General features: G+C 43.6%; 1 protein-coding gene across 2 annotated transcripts in view; it reads right to left on the bottom strand.

Moving 5' to 3' along the window:
* Nucleotides 1-20,559, bottom strand: part of RSU1 (Ras suppressor protein 1) — a 1,003,924-nt gene that overhangs the window by 656,552 nt on the left and 326,813 nt on the right. For both annotated transcript variants that reach the window (XM_044067536.1, XM_044067535.1), the window contains exon 5: nt 18,757-18,875. In XM_044067536.1, coding sequence (XP_043923471.1) covers nt 18,757-18,875 — 119 coding nt within the window. The remainder of the gene's footprint in view (nt 1-18,756; nt 18,876-20,559) is intronic.

A 20,559-nucleotide genomic window follows, 5' to 3' on the forward strand; every position in this document is an offset into this window, starting at 1 on the left:
TGGCAAAGCATCGTGGTCTGTCGACCATGTCATCCCAGGCAGACAGATACTGGATCCCTTTAGAATGGCACCAGAAGCTTAGCCAATTGTTGAAGTCCATCATTTTGTCCTTGTCCTGCGGCATCATTCTGGGTGATGGCAGAATGGTACTCAGGGCTAGGTTCATACCTGCCTGGGCTACAAGATCGCAGAGCTCTTCCATGTCTCTTTTCATGTAATCCAGGGAGGTACGTCTCAGGTCGTTCACACCAACATGGACAATGACAGAGTCATATTTGTACTTGCTGTGGAGTGACCTGAGTGCATGGGTTACATGGCGGATCCTGGCAGCAGACAGGCAGCTGACAGTAACCTTCTCCCTGCTTAGCCTGGTGAGTGGGACATCAGTGTGCCTGACTATAGAGTTGCCTATGACTAGTGTGTTGGGTACGTTGTTTTGCCTTATTGGCTGTGGTTGAGTGGCACACTGAGTCTGCGGGCTATGTGTCATTTGGGTTGTGTTGGGGGGGTGGAGGTTGCTTGCATTTCTGCTTTGGAGGTCTCTGCTGTTTGAGCAAATTATTGAGAGCCTCCGCGAATGTTTTTGTGTTTCTATGTATGGATTTTGGTGGTGTAGATTTAGTGAGACTATGTGATGAGTGTGGTGTGGTGCAAGTGTTTACCTTCTCCTCTTGACTGTCAAGTTCAGTCTTGAATGGAGAGAGCTTTACCTCCAGTTTGGCTAGATAAGTGCATCTCTCACAGGTTGTAGTGTTGGGTGGTAGGAGAAGAGGGCTGTCTATGTACATGAGGCAATTTCGACATTGCCCCAAGATGTCCAGATTCATCAGATAGACAGGAGATAACACTGGGAGCTGACCCTTGGACATGCCTGAATAAAAAAACTATTTTTCTCTAGATAAGTGAGGAAAGTGAGTACAAGAGCTGTTTATCTCTAAGCAAGTGAGGAAAGTAAGTACCAAAACTGTTTTCCTCTAGGTAATGAGGAAGGTCGAGTGCTGTAGTAATTAGTAGGTTATTTAGTGCTTACAAGTTCTGAACACGTGCTGATCATGAATAAGCAAATTCAAGTGCTAAAAGTAAGAATCTGTATCTGGACTAAACTGGTTACAGGAAAGGGGGGAAACAAGTGCAAATGCGGGCTTTTAAATCAGAAAGTTGAGAAAGATGGAAAAACTTTTAGTTATGTACTTACCATAACTTCGGATGTATGGGATCCATCTCGCCTACATTCATGACAGATGGGTTCGGAGCCGATCCATCGGCTCCCACTCAAACAACAATACACTAGCACGAAGTCTCTCATTGGCTGGGCTACTCCCTATCCCAGGATGCACTACACCTGCTTCCCCAGATCTTGTTTGTTCGCTTTCATACATCCATGCAAACACAGAACAACTAGTAGTCACAATAACCAACTAAAGTTCTTCAAGAAAGAACGCTAAGAAAAGAGGGACTACAGCTCCTCTAAATCCAAATGGAAGGGGAAGGAGGGGTGGGTACTTATGAATGTGGTGAGATGGATCCCATACATCCAGTTATGGTATGTACACAACTAAAAGATGTAATGGGATCCTATCTCGCCTACATTCATGACAGATGGGACAGCGTTCCTAGCACCTACATCCCGGGTGGCTCATTGGAACACACTCCTGAGAACTGTGGAACCAAAGGAAGCTCTGCCTCAGAAACCACATCAATTTGTAATGATAAAGGAGTGTGGGAGAAGTCCAGGTTGCCGCTTAGCACAAATATCATCTATTGACAACTTGTAGTGAAAAGCTACGAGGTAGCCATTGCCCTGGTAGAATGAGCCTGGACTGGAAAGGGAAGGTCTTTGTTAGCCTGTGAATAAATAAAAATGATACAATCTTTAATCCATTTAGAAATGGAGGTTTAGTTACTGGTTGACCCAATTTGTTCACTGCAAAGGAAACAAACAATTGGGTTGATTTCAGCGTTTGGCGAGTTCTATTCAAATAAAAGCGTAGTTGTCTATGTAAATCCAATTGATGCAAAGTATATTCTGCGTTATTAGAGAATTCTGGGAAAAAGACAGGGAGTTCTATAGTTTGTTGCATACAGAAAGAGGCCACTTTTGGTATAAATGCAGGGTTTAATTTCAATGAAACTCTATGCTTGTGAAAAATCAAATAGGGAGGATCAGAACAAAGAGCTTGAAGTTCTGAAACTCGCCTAGCAGCGTTATGGCTACTAAAAGGCCGTTTTCCAAGACAGAAATTTTAAATCACAGGTAGCAGCTGGTTCGAAAGGACGGGCAGTTAGGGCAGCAAGAACCATATTCAAATCCCAACGAGGGACAGGATGAGATAAAGGAGGCCTCAGGAGCCAAGCCCCTTTAAGGAAAGCCTTACAAAGTTTGTGAGACATCAATGAAGGTTCAAATGAAGCATGAAAATTAGAAATGGCCGCTAGCTGAACCTTAATGGTAGAAACTGAAGAGCCCGACTGAAAAGGGAGGCCAGAAAATTCAGAACCTCCGATACTGGTGCAGTGAGAGGATCTATACCCGTTCTTGAGCCCAGAAAGCAAACCTTTTCCATTTACTGGAATAAAGTTTGATGGTGGAAGGTTTATGAGAAGAAGACAGTATGTGGACCACGTCCGGGTTAAGAGCATTGTCTCGGACTAAGGATGGAAGTGGAGTAACCATGCTGCCAACTTCAGGGACCTGAGAGACGGATGAAGCCGTCCTGACTGATGAGTCAACAGGTCTGGCACCGGATCCAGAAACCATGGACCTTCTATCGCATGCCTCTGTAGGAAAGGAAACCAAACTTGACGAGGCCAGTGAGGGGCAATCAAAATCATCTCGCTCTCCATGTAAATGGCCTTCTGTATCACCCTCGGTAAGAGGGGAACGGAGGAAGCGAGAAGACCGGGGCCAAATGTGAGTCAGAGCGTCCCTGGGAATCTGTCCTGAGAAGGAACAGTGTGAAGAACTCTCTGCATTTCGCATTGTGAGGGCTGGCAAACAGGTCGCAGCAAGGATGACCCCATCTGTCGAAGATTTTTGCAGCTATACCCTGGTTGAGGGACCATTAGCGGGGTAAAAGAATGGTCCTGCTTAATCTGTCATAATCACATTGGACTTCCCGGTATGTGCGTTGCCATCAGAAAGCGGTTGGTAGCTACAGCAGTGCCAAAGTCTCATGGCTTCTGCATAGTGGGTAAGACCTGGTTCCACCTTGCTTGTTTATGTACCATACCACCGACATGTTATCGGATAGGATAGCAATCGGGCCCTGTGGGAGAGCGTGATGGAGAGCTTGGAGTACCAATAGTACCGCTCTCATCTCCAGGACATTGATATGCAAATGCGTTTCCTGGATCTGCCATGTGCCTTGGACCGACCTGTCCAGGTAATGACCCCCCCACCCTACCTGGGAGGCGTCCGTAGTCACAGTGGCAACGGACGTTGAGGTATAAAGGGTCGCCCTGGTCGAGATTTGATTGGAGAAGCCACCAATGCAGATCTCGGCGGCAACTTTCCATGATTATGATTAAGTGGTTCAAGGAAGTTCCTGATAGGACCATTGAACCGACAGTAGCCATTGTAAAATTCGCATGTGAAGTCTGGCCAAGGGAACTAAAAGTATGGTCGACGCCATCGAGCCCAACAGTTGTAGGATCCGATGGGCCGGGGCTCTTTGTAGGGGGAGACAGGATTTGACCTGATCTTGTAAGACCTGAATTCTTGCTGCTGGTAAATAGGCGCGCATTCTTTTTGTGTCTAAGTCTGCGCCTATGAAAGTAATACGCTGAGATGGCTGTAGTACAGATTTTTGCAAATTGAACGCGATCCCCAAGAAACGGCCCAAGGTAAACGTGGCTCTGAGCGCTTGGAGTAGTAGATGCTCGGAGGTGGCAGTAAGGAGCCAGTCGTCTAGGTAAGGAAACACCTGGAATCCCAGACTTCTCAGGTGAGCAGTTACCACTGCCAGACACTTGGTGAACACCCTGGGGGCTGTGGTGAGACCAAAGGGCAGTGCTCGGAATTGAAAATGACTGGCTCCGAGGCGGAAGCGTAAATGTCTCCTGGACTCTTGAGCTATGGGAATGTGATAATAAGCGTCCTGGAGATCTATGGAGCACATCCATGCATCTTTTTTCCAGCAAAGGAAGAATAGATTGAAGAGTGACCATTCGGAATTTGGACTTCTTTACGAAGCTTGATTCAATGAACTGAGGTCCAAAATGGGCCTGAAGTCCCCTGTCTTTTTTGGTACCAAAAATAATTTTGAGTAAGTTCCTGATCCGATCTGGCCAATGGGGACAGGCTGGATGGCTCTTTTTTCTAGCAGCTTTGAAACCTCTAATGCTGCTTGATCCCGCTGACTGGGTGAATGCGTCCGGGATTTCCCTTAAAGAAAGGGGGTTTGTTGAAGGGATGATATATCCTCCCGGTAATCACGAAGCACCCACTGATCGCTTGTTATGGATTCCCAAGCTTGTGGTGCACATAAAAGTTTACCCCCGACTGGCTCGAGTTGCACAGTCGGGCAACAACTCAGAACGCTGGTTGTATGAAGAACCACGAAAGGAATCGCGGTCTCCAGAGTTACGGGGCCTCTGCCACCTCTGGGGCGGCGTCTTCCAAATTCCCCGCCTCTGGAGGAATCACCAGGTGGAGTAGGGAAAGACTTCTGAGATTTTTAAACCACATTTTCCCTCCTCTCCCAGCCTTGGGGTAAGGCCTAGAAGGAGCGGAAAATCGGGCCCCAATGGCAGTCAAAGTCTTGCCCTCCTGCTTGCACCTAGTTAGTGTGTCCTTCACCTTGGGTCCAAACAAGGATGACCCATCAAAGGCGTGAAGGAAGACTTGAAAGCCTCCGTGAACGAACAAAAGCGTAACCAGGCTTGTCTCCTGAGGACAACGCCTGTGCCCGCTGCTCTACACGCCCCTTCGGCCGCATATGAGATGAGCCTCATGGACGAGTTAACAATAGAAAAGAGGGTAGTCATCTGTGCGCCAACAGTCGGGGCCAGCGCCTCAGGTAGATTACCAAGAAGAGAGTCATTTAGCTCTTTGAGAAGATCTCTTTGGAGCCTTGTAAAATGACATAAGTAGTTCAGCGACCATAAGGTAAAGGCCGCTGAGGACAGGGTACGCCCCAGTACCTATCCATACTCCTGGAATCCTTATTAGGAGGATGAATAGACGTCGAAGCCTCTGCCACGTCCTGCTGTGTGGCAGAAGCCACCACCAAAGCATCTACAGGCACACCCTTTGTGAGAAACTCCTTCTGGGGGGGCTGACAAAAATTTATTGGGCCTCGCAGGCACGGGTTCCACAGAATCAGGGTGTTCCCACACCCTTCGAGAAACCAAATCAAGGAGTTCATCGAAGGGCGGAGACACCCAGGAGGCGGAAGGCTGGGCCCCAAAGGCCTTGAGGAAGACTGACTCCTCAGCTGAAGGGGTTTTGGCTTGCCAGTCACCTCTCTGTCTCAGATCTCCAAGATATCTGAGAAGGAGATATCATCCGAAGATGATTTGGGGACCCTTCGTCATCGAGGTCAGTATCCGATGTAATAGACTCATCTTGGGAGTCTACGTGTTTCCTCTTACACAATTTCTTCCGTGGGGTTCGTCCGGCAGTTTGGACGGACCACCGAAGAAGGGAACCCCGATGGGGGTATCCTCAGGCCCTGGGGCCCCTTTGCCGGGGCTGCAACACAACAGAGGCACCAGTCTCCAAATCTAGGACGGTGAGGTAGAATCTTGTTGAGCGGCAAGGCATGGCCAGCGGGCCCTCATGGCCTCAAAGGCGGACCTCCAGAATCCAAGGAGGTCACTGGTCTAGAGGCCACGATGGCACTGGAATTCCAGCAGCCGATGCTCCGAGAGGAAGACTAGGCACCAAGCACCCAATCCCAAAGTATTCCCTCGGGCCCGGCTGAAGAGGTCGCAGTACCAAGCCCTGAACCGGAGGACAGGGTAGGAAGCAAAGTCGGGCCGAAGGCCTGTAAGGGATCTCTGCTCCGACCGTATGGCTCCACATTGCTCCACCACCACCGGCTCCAGCGGCTCGAAGAGGTTGGAGGAGGAATCAAATGTGTTGGAGGGATGGGCTCCGAAGCAAACTGTGCTGGAGCCGAGACCATTTTAGTAAACACTGGAGATTGGAATAGCCTCTGTAAAACCCTATCCAGGTCGAATCTGACAGTCTCGAGGATTTAGAGGAGGTAGACACTCGAGAAGACTTTCCTCGGCCCGAGAGAAGGGGACCGGCTCAAACGGCTCCAATGCGCAGACTCCACCACAGCATGGACCACCATCAGCACCGAAGGAGCCTTCGAGCCGAGGGGAAGAGTCTGAGCTGCACACTTCCACGGCTCGAAGCCATTGGAACCCGATGGAGGTGATTCACCTCGATACTCCAACTTGCGGCTCCGAAGGCAATGGAGCCGAAGTAGGAGGTACGAGGCAGACCTTCACCCTCGGCCCGAAGTCAGTGGAGCCGAGGAAGAAGAGGTCAATTTAGTCTTTTTAGAAGTCGGCTCGACGGACTTGTCGGTGCCGACTATCTTTCTTTGGAAGCAACAGGAGGATTTAAGGCTTCCTCAAACAAAGGTTTTATAAGACCTTTCAATATCAACTTGTTCTTGCGTTCTTGAAGAACTCTAGCAGAAAGCATGACATACGCTACAAGTCTCTTGCAGATGTTTGACCCCAAACAATAAGCACAGACTGAATGACTGTCTGTGATGGACATTTTATAACTGCACGAGTGCATTTTTAAAACCTGACTTGTGTTCTTTGGACACAGTACAGGCCCTTCAACAATAACGACTTTTCCACAATAAGTAAGCACTATAACAAATTGCGCCAACTGACAAGCGTGAGACACACTGAAACGTAGTACTCAAGAAAAAGTTTACCTCACAAACAAACAGACAAAACAAGGCCAATGGCCCAAAGCCCTCTAATTTAAACGGGCTTGGCCCGAAAACAATTAACCACAAGGAGATAAAAGTTAAATAGTACACAAAGGTAGGGCAAAGGCCCTCTAACTTAAACGGGCCTTGCCCGACTGAAAAAATAAAGTACCAGACACTCAAGGACGCAAGTGTAGCAAATAGTAAAGAATAATAAGGACTAGCTGTTAAAACAGCTGTTTGGTTAATATATGACAAAAAACCCCAAGGTCAAAGACCAATAAAGGTAAAAAGAACCACTTAGCTCCAGCCAAGTCGAGACCACGTCCAGCTTGTAAAGCGGCAAACGAGATCTAGGGAAGCAGGTGTAGTGCATCCTGGGATAGGGAGTAGCCCAGCCAATGAGAGACTTCGTGCTAGTGTATTAGTTGCCGAGTCGGAGCCGATGGATCGGCTCCGAACCCATCTGTCATGAATGTAGGCGAGATAGGATCCCATTACATCTGCCCTAACAGCCAATAACTACAATTTCTGGGCCAGAACCACTCCTTATGTGGTAGATAGGTTAACCTAGTGCTTACCACTCCCACTGATAAGCTAGAAGGCTTCCCTCCAACACAGAAAGCTTGGGGGGCTCAGAAGATTACATACAGTCCTGGATACAGCAAATCTGAATCTGGACTACACTAGTTACTGGAAAGGTATTTTTTTTTTTTATATTTTATACATACACATATACATATATATATATATATATATATACATATACATATATATATATATATATATATATATATATATATATATAGCTGCTGTGGTGGTGCTGCGGTAGCGTTGTCCCCTCACAGTAAGATGTTGCCTGTTCGATTCTCTGTTAGGGCGTCTTCTATGTGGCAACATGCGTGAATGGGCATTCCTTCGGTGAAGGTTGTGCATTAAGCCCGACAAGCCAGCACGTAAAAATCTACTGCCGGAGTTCCGCTGTGGCGGCAATTAACCGTGAAAAGCCGAAAGACGCAAACAAACATATATAACACTAACCATATTTATGCAGGGGGGGGGGCAAATCCCACTGCACCCCCCATGCCCCTGCTACTTTTATATTCTCACATAGAGATCGCACTACAGTGGGGAAAAGGGAATATTCCCTTATCCCCACTGTGCCACGATCTAAGCAACAGCCCCCATTACTGTTTGCTTAGGTGCCTTTTCGCAAAAGTGCATTTCAGCAAAAATGCACTTTCGCGAAATAGAGCTTGCCTAATTATGTTTCGTTGAAACGTAATTTTATTGGGTCGAGGTAGACCCACATATATATATATATATATATATATATATATATATATATATATATATATATATATGTGTGTGTGTGTGTGTGTGTGTGTGTGTGTGTGTGTCCACTCACACACACACAGATGTGTGTGTGTGTGTGTGTGTGTGTGTGTGTGTGTGTGTGTCCACTCACACACACACAGACGTGTATATATATATATATATATATATATAGATATATATATATATATATATATATATATATATTTTTTTTTTTTACTTTCTCTATAAACCCCTCTCTGTGACTTATTATATCTCTAAAGATTTGATCACGGATATCTTTATATTTATAAGTATCTTGTTTTCTTTTCGTCTTTTGCCATTCCAAAACTTTTTTACATTTTGTGGTTATTATTCACTAGCTTGTCCAGTCTTTGTAAAACCTTTTCATATTTATATGCTCTAACCATAATTGTAAAAATATTCTTATATCTTCATTGAATTCTGCTTCATTCGTTCTTTTAATATCTATTTTTATACATACATCCTTATCTTAACTTTTATTCAAATTGCTACATATGATACGAAAAACCTGTGATTTTTTTATCTTTATGTAATACTTTTAAACTCTAACAATAGTCAATTTCTGTCCTCAAATTACCTCTTGCTTATGTCCACTGCTTATTGTTCCATAAACACATTTTACCACTTTTACTTCTGAAACAACTTCAACATCTGCTCCTTCTTTCCTTTTATGTCTTAAATCACAGTTAAAATCTCCTGCTAATATATTTTGCATATTAACACAAACATAATGAAGAATTTTCCTAAACGTAATTTCCCTTTGTTTTTGTATACAGATGCATATAATTGCAGAATTCTGTACACTTGGTTTTTCCATTTTATATCCACTGTTAACACTCTTCCTAATATTACTAACATAAAATCTAAAATTCAATATTTTCTTTACTTAGAATTGCTATTCCTGAACATTTTTCCTCTCCTATACTCCATGTTACTTTTCCTTCCAATAACTTGTTTCTTGTATTCTCTCTTCTGTTAAAATTCTTATATCTATTAATATTATCATATCCATATCCAATAATCTACACCATTGTGACACTGTGATCTGTAGTGAGAGTACGGAACAGGTTGAGACTACCCTGGAGAGGTGTAGATATGCTCTAGAGAAGAGAGGAATGAAGGTCAGCAGGACTAAGACAGAATATATGTGTGTGAATGAGAGGGAGGTTAGAGGAATGGTGAGGATGCAGAGAGTAGAGCTGGCGAAGGTGGATGAGTTTGAATACTTGGGATCGACAGTTCAGAGTAATGCTGAATGTGGAAGACAGATGAAGAACAGAGTACAGGCAGGGTGCAGTGGGTGGAGAAGAATGTCGGGAGAGATTTGTGACTAACGGGTACCAGTAAGAGTGAAAGGGAAGGTCTACAAGAGGGTAGTGAAACCAGGTATGTTATACAGGTTGGAGACAGTGGAATTAACAAAAAAACAGGAGTGAGAGAAGGAGGTGGCAGAGTTAAAGATGTTGAGATTTGCACTGGGTGTGACAAGAATGGACAGGATTAGGAATCAGTATATTAGAGGGCCAGCTCAGGTTGGACGGTTTGGAGACAAAGCCAGAGGCAAGACTGCATTGGTTGGGACATGTGCTGAGGTGGGATGCTAGGTATATTGGGAGAAAGATAAGGATGGAGTTGCCAGGTAAGAGGACAAAAGTAAAGGCCTAAGATAAGGTTTATGGATATTATGGATATGGTGAGAGAGTACATCCAGGTGGTTGGTGTGACACAGCAAGATGCAGAGGACAGGAAGAAATGGAAACAGATGATCAGCTGTGGCGACCCCTAATGGGAACAGATGAAAGAAAAAGAAGATCCAATAATCTACACAGTTCTAGTATTCCTAATTTTCTTTTTACATTCTTGATACCATTCAAATTTACAGATAAGAATTTCACTTCATAAAGAGTATTTTGCTATTATTCATACTTCTCCTTTCTTGTTTTCTCGTATTCCTACTTTTTCAAATTTTCATATTTTTATATTTTACTTTTTGAAATAGAATTTCTTTTGCTTTTAATTTGCACCCATTTCAACTCTCCCTATTCACTTGAATTGCTTCTCTCTTCTTGTATTTCTTCCCTTATATTTTCTTTTAGTTCGACTAGTATAACTTTCTTATTTTTCTTTCTGTAATATTTCTATGTAATCTTCTATCCCTCTCTCATTTACTTTAACTTCCTTTCTTGTGCATTCTTTTCTTTTGCCTCGCAATCCACCTATGAATGTCCTATCTTTTCACATTTAATACAGTTTAGTTCATTTTTTTTGCCTCATGACCAACTTTACCACAAATAAAACATTTCCTTTTATCACAATTAAATGGTTATTTTTGCCACAGAAAAACCGTCTTTGGTCGCCCCAGTATCTCACCATACCAGTTTCCCTCTATTTATAGCCCTTTATATTAGGCACATCTATTATTTTTTAATTTTGCATGAATCTTTATGTCCAATATTTCCCTACACACAGTCTTTAGTCTCTTAAAGTGTCTCTTTCAACTTTTTTACAGACTGTATACACATTCTCTTTTTTTTGCTTCTCTATTAATTGCTTGTATCACATACAAGTTCCAAGGATTTTCATTATTTTTTTTATATTGCTCTAAGAATTTTTCCATATACTGTGCTTCTTCGAAAAAAAAGTCACAAAAAGCGTCTTATACAAATAAATGCTCTTATCTGTATGGGTTCAATACCAAGTAGTGAAATGACACTGGCCCATATTTCATACCTGTCAAGCTGTTTTTCTGTTTAATTACTTATACTTACATGATGTTTTCTCCTCAATTCCATTTTCTTTTCCTCTTTTTTTTTTTTTTTTTACATTTTCTTACAGTTTTTGCATAAGATTTCTTTTTTCTGTTTTTTGGAAGCTATTTTCTTACTGCCTTGTTTTTGGTTTTATTACTTTTTTTGGACATTCTTTTTTTCTGTCCTTATTTCTTGTGCTTCCTCCTCTGGTATTCTGTCCATTATTTTACCCCACGGTGCTGTCTTTTCATTTTCAGGCTCACTCTGCTCAATTAGTTCTTTTAAATATATGTTCCGAACCCCCCCACCCCGACTGGAGGGTTGTAACACATTCTTGTGGTTGCCTGTTCTGTTGAAAACAGATTTTTCTGGAACAATTCCTCCGAATCCATAATGCTTCAGCCATTTCTTTTTGCCTTTGAACAGGCTCTCCTGCTCTTTCTTTCATCCCCTCTCTGCTCTCCATGCTCCGTTTAACTCCTGATTCATCTTTTGTAACATTGGACCTCTCTGTTGCTCGACTATCATCTAAACTCATTTCCAACACCTTCAAATCTCCTAATTCATCCTCCATGTTTGATGTTTGGCTTTCTGCTTCTTCAAGCTGCCTATGCGCCCATACTGCAAGACAGGAAGTATAGTATCAAAATGTGTCCACGTACACTAAAGAGTAGGGGAAGCTCCTTGATGCCTACCATCTGGGGTCTTCCCTGAAAAGAGGCCACTAACCTGGCGGGACCAACCTAGTTAAAAAAGGATAGATAAATAAATAAATAAAGGGAAAGAGCAAAACAATATGAGCCAGACTCAGGAATGTTCTGCAAAATCAGGGACAGCTGAGAAACACGGTCATATCCCTGGGCCTCTAATGCCTCACCTGTTAAAGAGTTAATTTTTCACAACATATTAAAATCATCCTTATCCTTGCCAAAGCCTACAGCTGACATTAAAGCTGCTTATTCCACAGAATTACTTACAGACGTTAATGAACTATGAAGGTGTTGAAACTGTTTTAGATAAATGTAACAGAATGTATTTGTTAATCCAGAAAAAAAAAAACAGTCTGCCATTTTCTCCCTCATTCAAAAATACTTCATAAGTGCATTCAGACCAAACTCCTATACTGTACCACGCAACATGCACTCCTCTCCTTCACAGCATGATTTCTGCCCCACCACAGTACCTTTACCCCCCTCTTTAACTTCAACAGAAAGAGAAATGATGGTAAACTTTACTTTATTTCGTGATGGTAAACTTACTTTATTTCATGATCTATCCAAAGCTTGACAGTCTGCCACACTATACTCTTACAAAAACTATTCAATCTAGGCCTTCACAATTCCTCTAGATCCTGGTTTTCTGGTTACTTCAGTAACAAGACTCCAATCAGTAAAATGGCTCGCTGACATCTCATCCTTTCTCGCTGTTGCTAATGAGTGTATTATTAGGCTCATAGGCTCATAGGTTAGTACTAGGCTAACTGCCCTTATGGACCATTTTAAGCCTAGCCAATTACCCCATGTCAGAATCAAACCCTGCACCTCGTGTTTCTAAGGTAAGCACCTTAGCCATTACGCCAACCTCCCACCCTGCCTTAGCTTTCAGTGTTTTCAGCTTCATCTTCGCCATTAGTATTGTGTATTCAAACTTTCTAACGGGATAATGAGTTCTCAACTGGTCTGTGAAAAAAGTGTCTTCAAGTAACCATTTCCTGGAATACCAACTGGTAGAGATCCATGAAGCTTGAGGAAGGCCAAGCAGCTTAAAAAATGTCCCTTAACTCTTGTTTCTAGATGCGCACACAGTGAAAACAACTCACTTTGCTGCTTTTCTGTTACTTACTTACTAATTTTTTTTTTTATATCAGGTTATTTTGTGAAGACTCTCAGAGTAATTTGTCCTGAGCATTACTGAACCAAACCCAATCACAATCACATTAACAGACCGGAGACCACATCAGATCTGCATGAATCAAATCACTGTCCTGTGCAAGATTTTGCAAATGTTAACTAAAGGAAAACAGTACAGTTGTGTACACTTACCATAAATGTAGATGTTCAAGTGTATTCACTGTTGCAGTCATCACATTTGGGTTATCCTGCCAGGGGTAGCCCTCAGTCAGCCTGAATACCAGAGGCTTAGTAATTCTGCATCGGTTGCTGTCGCTCCAGGACTGATGTCAGGTCGTCAGTGGTATAAAATCAGGTAGCCAACGCCATTACATCAGTTTTTCTTGCCCTAACTGTCAGGAGCCCCCCACATAGGGAGCTAGGTTATGGTGGAAGAACACCACCAGAAGAAAGTAAATACCAAAAAATCCTTGTAAGGAGAGAGGAAGTGAGAGAGAGAGATAAGAGACCAGGGGGATGGAGGGAGGGAAACTAGGACTGCAACAGTGAATACACTCGAACATCTACATTTATGGTAAGTGTACACAACTGTATTTTGTTCTTCGTGTTTCACTGTTGCAGTCATCATATTTGAGTTGATTCCCAAAGCAGAAGAAAAGAGTGGAGGCCAAGAAGACTGTGGGCTGGCTAGGATGCCCTGCAAGACTGCAGTGGCAAAGCCTCCCCTGGATTCGGAGAAGATAGGCAGGTGGTAACTCTTGGTGAGAGTATGAACAGATGTCCATGTTGCAGCCTCCAGGATGTCCCTGGTGGGGACCCCTCTGAGAAAGGCTGCAGAGGTGGAGGTTGCTCTGGTGGAATGTGCCCTGTTCCCCTTTGGGGTGGTTTCCCATGCTGTCTGTAGCAGAAATGGATGCAGTGTGCTATCCATTTGGAGATTGCTTGGATATGGCCTTGCCCTCTGCTCCTGCTGCGTACCGGACTAGCAATTGATCAGTTTTTCTGAAAGATTTAGCCCTGTCCAGATAGAATCTGAGTTGTCTGTGCACATACAGAGAGCGCAGAATCCTTTCCCCCTTGCTTTGTGGTTAGGGAAAAAGGTGGGCAAATATATGGACTGGCTGCGAGCCACACTGGACACCACTTTAGGCATGAAAGATGGGTTAGTCCCGAGTGAGACTCTGTCAGCATGGAAAATGATGAAAGGCTCTGCAGCCATGTAGCTCTGATACTCTTCTAGCTGAAGTGATGGCCTGAAGCAATACTGTTTTCCAAGAGAGAAATTTTAACTCTGCTGAAGCTGCAGGTTCAAAAGGGGGGGGAGGGGGTAGGGTGAGCTTTTCCAACACAAAGTTAAGGTCCCAAGTTGGGGTAGGAGCTATTCTGGGTGGCCTTACATTGTTAGCCACTCTTAGGAATGGTTTGATAAGAGGGCGTGAGAAGAGAGGAGGCTCTGTGCTGTAATGAGCAGAGATGGCAGAGGCATAAATTTTAATAGAAGAGAAGGATAGACCCCTGTGTAGTAGGTCTGCCAGGTAATCCAGGATGAGAGGTAGGGAGGGCTGTGCCGTTCTGGCTCCCTTAGCCTGGATCCAGGTGCAAAACCTTTTCCACTTGTCAGCATAGGATTTCCTAGTGCTGGGGTGTCTGGCCTCACGTATAACATCTAGGCCTTGTTTTCTTAGGCTGGCAGTTTGAGGGGTGGTCAGGGAATAAGCCAGGCTGCCAGGTTGAGAGTCTGCAATTGGGGCTGCATGAATTCTCCATTCCCCTGGGTCAGGAGTGTAGGGATCTGAGGTAGGTGCCAAGGCAGCAGGGGTGACAGGCTGCACAGCAGTGGGTACCAGTGCTGGCGTGGCCAGTCTGGGGCAATCAGGATTGTCCTCGGTTTTTCCTCCATTATTTTGATCAGTACCCTTGATATCAGTGGTAGAGGGGGAAATGCATAGACCAAGAGGTTTACCCACTGGAAGGGTAGAGCATCCACTTTCCAGGCCTTGTTGTGAGGTTCCCTGGTGCAGAATTTTCTGAGCTGATGACTGGAATGGAAGGCAAAGAGGTCGACCTTCAGGGTGCCCCATTTCTGGGTTACAAGGGGGAAGGTTCTGTGGTCTAGATGCCACTTGTGTGGATCTAGCAGGTTTCTGCTTAAGCTGTCTGCCAGAGAGTTTAGAGAGCCTGGCAAGAATTGTGCTAGCAGGTGGAGCTGCATGGCTGAGGCCGTACGCCAAAGGGTCATGGTGAGCCTGCAGAGAGGATAAGAGTGAGTTCCTCCTTGCTTGTTGATATACCACATCACTGTAGTGTTGTCTGTTTTGATCACTAGAGACCCCGTGGAGAGTAGGGGTCTGAAGGCTGTCAGGGCGTGCTGGACAGCTAACATCTCTTTTTGGTTGTTGTGCAGATGTATTTGATTTGGGCTCCAGTGGCCCTGAATGCACCTGCTGTTCAAGTGTGCACCCCAGGCATAGTCTGATGCATCTGTGGTGAGGGTCTGGGCGGCGTGGGGTTGTGAGAAGGGATGTCCCTTGTTGTGGTTGGAAGCTGCTGCCCACCAAAGAAAATCTTTCCTTAGACAAGGTATCACTGGTATGAGAGTTTCCAGGTCTTGAGAATGTCGACACCAGAGGCTTTTTAGGTACCATTGTAGTTTCCTCAAATGCAGTCTGGCATATGGAGTGAGTAGGATACAGGAAGCCATGAACCCTAGAGCTTGCAGGATTTTCCTTGTGGTTAACTGGGTTCTGGTGGTTAGTTGAGAGAAGTGGCCTGTCAGGTAGGCTTGTTTTTCTGGAGTAAGGAATGGCATCTGGGATGCTGTGTCCAGGCTTGCTCCCAGGAATATTTTTTTTTGTGGGGACTAGTTTTGATTTGTTTTCGTTGACAGTATAACCCCAGGGAGGTCAGTAGGTCCTTTACAAAAGTCAGGTGCTGTAACAGCATTTCCTGACTGGTTGCCTGAATCAGGAAACTGTCTAAGTATGGGTAAATTTTAATATTTCTTTGTCTGCAAAAAGCAATGCCGGGAGCCACGCATTTTGTGAAAACTATGGGAGCAGTGGATAAGCCAAAGGGAAGCGCAGAGAACTGAAAGTGCATAGTTCCTGCCCTGAAACATTGGTATTTCCTGAATGATTCCCTGGCTGGGATGTGTAGGCAGGCCTCTTTTAGTTCTAGGGTGGCTAACCAAGCATCCTTTGAAACCATTGGCAGAAACTGCTGGAGGGTGAGCATTTTGAATTTTGGTATCACCAGAAAGGTGTTTAGAATGGATAGATTGAGGATGGGGCACCATGTGCCCTCTTTTCTGGGTACCAGAAATGTCTGGAGTAGAAACTTTGGCCTATCTGTTCTGCATGAACATGCTGTATTGCCCTCATGGAGAGCAGGGAAAGGACTTGCTTTTTGGCCTCTGCCCACTGGTTTGGAGGAAGATCTGGGAACCGTTTTTGGGTTAGCGGAGTGGGGAAATAAAATTTGCATCCCTGCGACACTATATTGAGGACTCATCGGTCGTTGGTTATAGTGGCCCAGTTGCTTGTGTCGAAGGAGAGTTTTTCTCCTAGGGGCACAAGCAGGTGGGCAGAGGTAAAGGGTGGAGGTGTAAAGTCATTGTGAGTTCTTACCATAAGGGGGTGGTTTTGGACTCTGTGTTTTTGAAGAGGAGAAACTGCATTGCTTAGATCTCTGCATTCCCTGGGGCTGCTGTCTGGGGGGTGGGGGGGGTTCTGTTTCCCCTGGGTCTGGCTGAGCTGGCCTGGAGGGGGGTAGGAAAGGACCAGTGCTTGGAGGGGCAATGCCTACTGAACCTCGGAGGCTGAACCTGTAAGAAATATTTAACTGTCTGGATAGATTTAGCTTTTTCTTCCATCTTTTTTAAGACATCTTCTGCCTTGGTGCCAAATAAGTTGTCTTTGTTCAATGGTGCGTCCAATAATTTGGATTTGACATGGTCTGGCAAGGTCTGTTCCTTAAGCCAAGCATGCCATCTAAGGGCAGAACCAGTGACTACTGCCTTGCAAGAAGCTTCTAGGGCGTCAAAGCCACATTGCAAGGTGTGCTTAGTTACTTGACTTGCAGAATGCATTAGTTGTTGTAATTCTTTACTTTCTGCACAAGTAGGAAAGGAAGATATTTTTTGTTTGAGGAGTTCCATGGAATGTTGCTGATATTTCAGCATGTGGAACTGACGATGTAATGCTCTAATATCAAGAGTTGCACAGGTGTATACTTTTTTACCCCATCTGTCTAAAGCTCGGGAATCCCTATCTGAGGGGGTGGGATTCTTACCTGAAGTTGCTTTAATTCCTTTAGGTCCTTGAGAGATGACCTTTGGGTTGGCAGTAGGATTTTTGAAAAGAAATCTGAGAGAGTCAGGGACTCTGTAATACCGGTCGGGTTTCCTGGGAGCAGAAGGAAGGGTGTTAGGTTTCCTGGGAGCAGAAGGAAGGGTGTTAGGAGTCAAACTGGATTCCATAAAAACATCCACAACATCCAGGACAGGAGGATTGGCCAAAGGTCTGTACTGTGGTAAAGCTAAGAATTCCCTGAGTCTCTTTTTTGACTGAGGATAGTCTTGACATTCCCATTGGAAATGCTCCCTTAAAGTATGAAGGGTTTCCCCAAATGAAAAATCCTCAGGTGTAGAGGCAGAAGGAATGGATTTCTCTGCATCAGAATCCTCACAAGCAGAGAGGGGTTACATATCTTCATATTCAGATGCATCAGAGTCAGACTCCTGTTCAGATAAAACTACCGGGGCAAAGTCTCTTTCTTTTGAAAGAAGTAGCCTGGTTTCCCCTAATAAGCATAATAAGGTCTTCCACCATTTTAAGCATTTGAGATTGAGGCAAGGAAGCAGGTGCCTGAGTTTGGGTTGTAGGTTTTTTAGGTGTAGTTCGTATCCTGGGTCTTAGAAATTCAGTAGTTTTAGAAAGAACTGAAGACATGAAAGAAGTCATTGGTCTGTGTCGAGTAGTGGTAGTGCGAAGTACTTCTTTGGAAGCCGGTGCCTGCTCAAGCACTCCGGACTCATCCAAGGTAGAGACATCCAGGATCCTTAGTCGAAGAAGAGTCTCACGGCATACCGGACTCCAAAAGGGTCTTGGTAGCGGCCTGTGAATCCACAGAAACAGGCATTAGGCACTGCAAAAGCACCTCACTGAGGACTTGAGAACTGGCGACTAGCTTAGCGGAAGCATTGTCGGCAGTTTTGGACCTGTGTGGTCTGTCTCTGTCTTTAGCCTTACGTTTTTTCGGAAGATCGGTAGTCTGACGGCTTACCAAAGCCATATCGGAATTCGAGGATTGAGAGCAAAAATATCTAGCTACAATAAGGGCCCAATGACTTATAGTTCTGGCATTGAACAAAGCACAAAAGCGACAGTGGGGGACGTCGTGGTCTGGGCCTAAACAGGTGACGCAGTAAGAATGGAAGTGTGTGGTATTTGCTTTCCACAGACCAGACAATTGTTAACTTTTTCTGACATCAGTTGGAGCAAGAAAAAAGGATAACCAGCGGGATGCTTAACTTCAGAATCGGAAATGAAAACTCAGTTAGTGGGCGACCGGCACTTGTGCGAACTGCTTCTGCTTCAGGCTCCTCAGCAAGAAAGACTGATGTAATGGCATTGGCTGCCTGATTTTATACCACTGACAACTTGATGTCAGTCCTGGAATGACTGCAACCGACGCAGAAATACTAAGCCTCTGGTATTCGGGCTAACTGAGGATTACCCCTGGCAGGATAACCCAAATGTGAGGACTGCAACAGTGAAACACGAAGAACATCTTCTAATAAGCAAGGCAAATGCAACATTTAAAAATGTATTCAACCAATAGCATTCAACTTTTTTTTTGAAGAACGTTTTACACAATATAAAACAGGAATCTTACTTAGATAGAAAAAGTTTCCTGGAAGAGCATTTTCATTGAGATTATTGTATGTCAAGTCAAGTACTTCCAGAGCTGGTAGGGAGCCAAATCCTCTGGGCAATGAATTTAACTTGTTCATACTGTAAAAGACAACACATTTTATAAGAAACACAGAAATTTGCAGTGTTCATTTTGAATCTTTGCGAAGAAGAAAATGTTTACATTTGTCAAAAATGCTTCAACTTATATTTAATATTAAGTACACCATAACAGCTTGTTTTAATAAATAATTGCACAAATGTCTGACAATTGAAATGTACAAGTTAGCAAGCTATATTTTGCAGCCTTCAGCAGTTTGACTCCCATCTACACGTGAACATGTCATACTCAAGAGTGACTATGAACAAAGGGTTAGCCCTCCATTCGATACATTCAACTGCTCCTAAAAGCCATTATTTTGTCTTCAGCTACTAGATAAAGTACAGTACTAGATAAAACTGTAAACTCCAGTTAATGAAAGACTCTTTATGTCATTATCACATCCTTCAGTTTTGAAAATTTGTAATATACTATGCTCCATCTAAGATACGCAAGGGGTAGTTTTTATTCATCTAACAAAATGCCCGTACACACCTCCTCTTAACTCTCCTATATGCCTCCCACATACTAACCAACCTCCGCAAAGCTGACCTCTCCAAACTAAATTCTTGTTACAATAAAATAACCAAATTTGCCACAGATGCCCCATACAAAACTCACCAGTGTATATCACTTGCAGCTCAAATGGTTAGAACTTCCTCAGTTACTTCATTTCAACCAGCTCTCCATAATCTTATAAGACAATACACCTCCTCTAGATCCTTTTGCTCTAACAGCAAACTCCTCCTAGACATCACAAAAGTCAGTAACTCAGCTAGGGAATCACTCTCTTCCTATTATACTTCTAAAACTTGGAACAACCTCCCATCTACTATAAATCAGTAGCAACTCTATGACACAGTTTAAAACCCTACTAAAATCACATTTAATAGGCACTTGGCTTTGCCCTTGTAACCATCCTGGCTAACCCTACTCTTAGCACTACAAACGAAACACTACTTTCAGCTTCATTAACCAAAGTCTACTCTGTTATGGTCAACTACTGTACCTACACTCAAACATTTATACATTAAAATATCTCCTACTCTCTTCATCTCTCTGAACCATGCACGAGTCAAACTTACCTACCTCTAGACAATAGTATGTTTCCAGCATTTTACATATGCATTGTGAATGTTTCTAAGTATTCTTTTACTTATTCTAGCCACTACAATATTTTTCCTACGTATCTCACCATGTATACATTCTTACCTTTAACAATCTGCTTCCTCTATTGCAAACAACAACTATTATTACCTGTATAAAAATGTGCTCTTCTTTACTACTTTAATTGTATAAACTTATATGTGATTATTGTAATTTGTAATTCTTACTACTTATAAATGGTACTTTTCTCCCCGGGCCTCTGCTGAAAAAGGACCTGTGTCCAGTCGGACTTTCCCAGTAAACAAATGTTAAGTAAAATAAAATAATAAAAATAAAATTCTATCAAAAAATGGTACTCGTTTCAGTATATTTACAGCTAACCAATTTCTTTAAGAAACTCTTATAAACAACTTTAAGAACAAATGCTTTCAAACGCCTAAATATGGGACATAAGATGAAAATCATCATTGCTCTTATAATTTCTTAAGTATTTAATAGTTAGCACAATTAACTGATCTAAGAACATGTGAAAATGAACCTTTGGTATACAATTCAGCCACAGTTTTCTGTAAAAAGCAC

Source organism: Protopterus annectens, chromosome 3.part1 (genome assembly GCF_019279795.1).
Source record: "Protopterus annectens isolate FY-2018-M chromosome 3.part1, PAN1.0, whole genome shotgun sequence".
Lineage (NCBI taxonomy): Eukaryota > Metazoa > Chordata > Ceratodontiformes > Protopteridae > Protopterus > Protopterus annectens.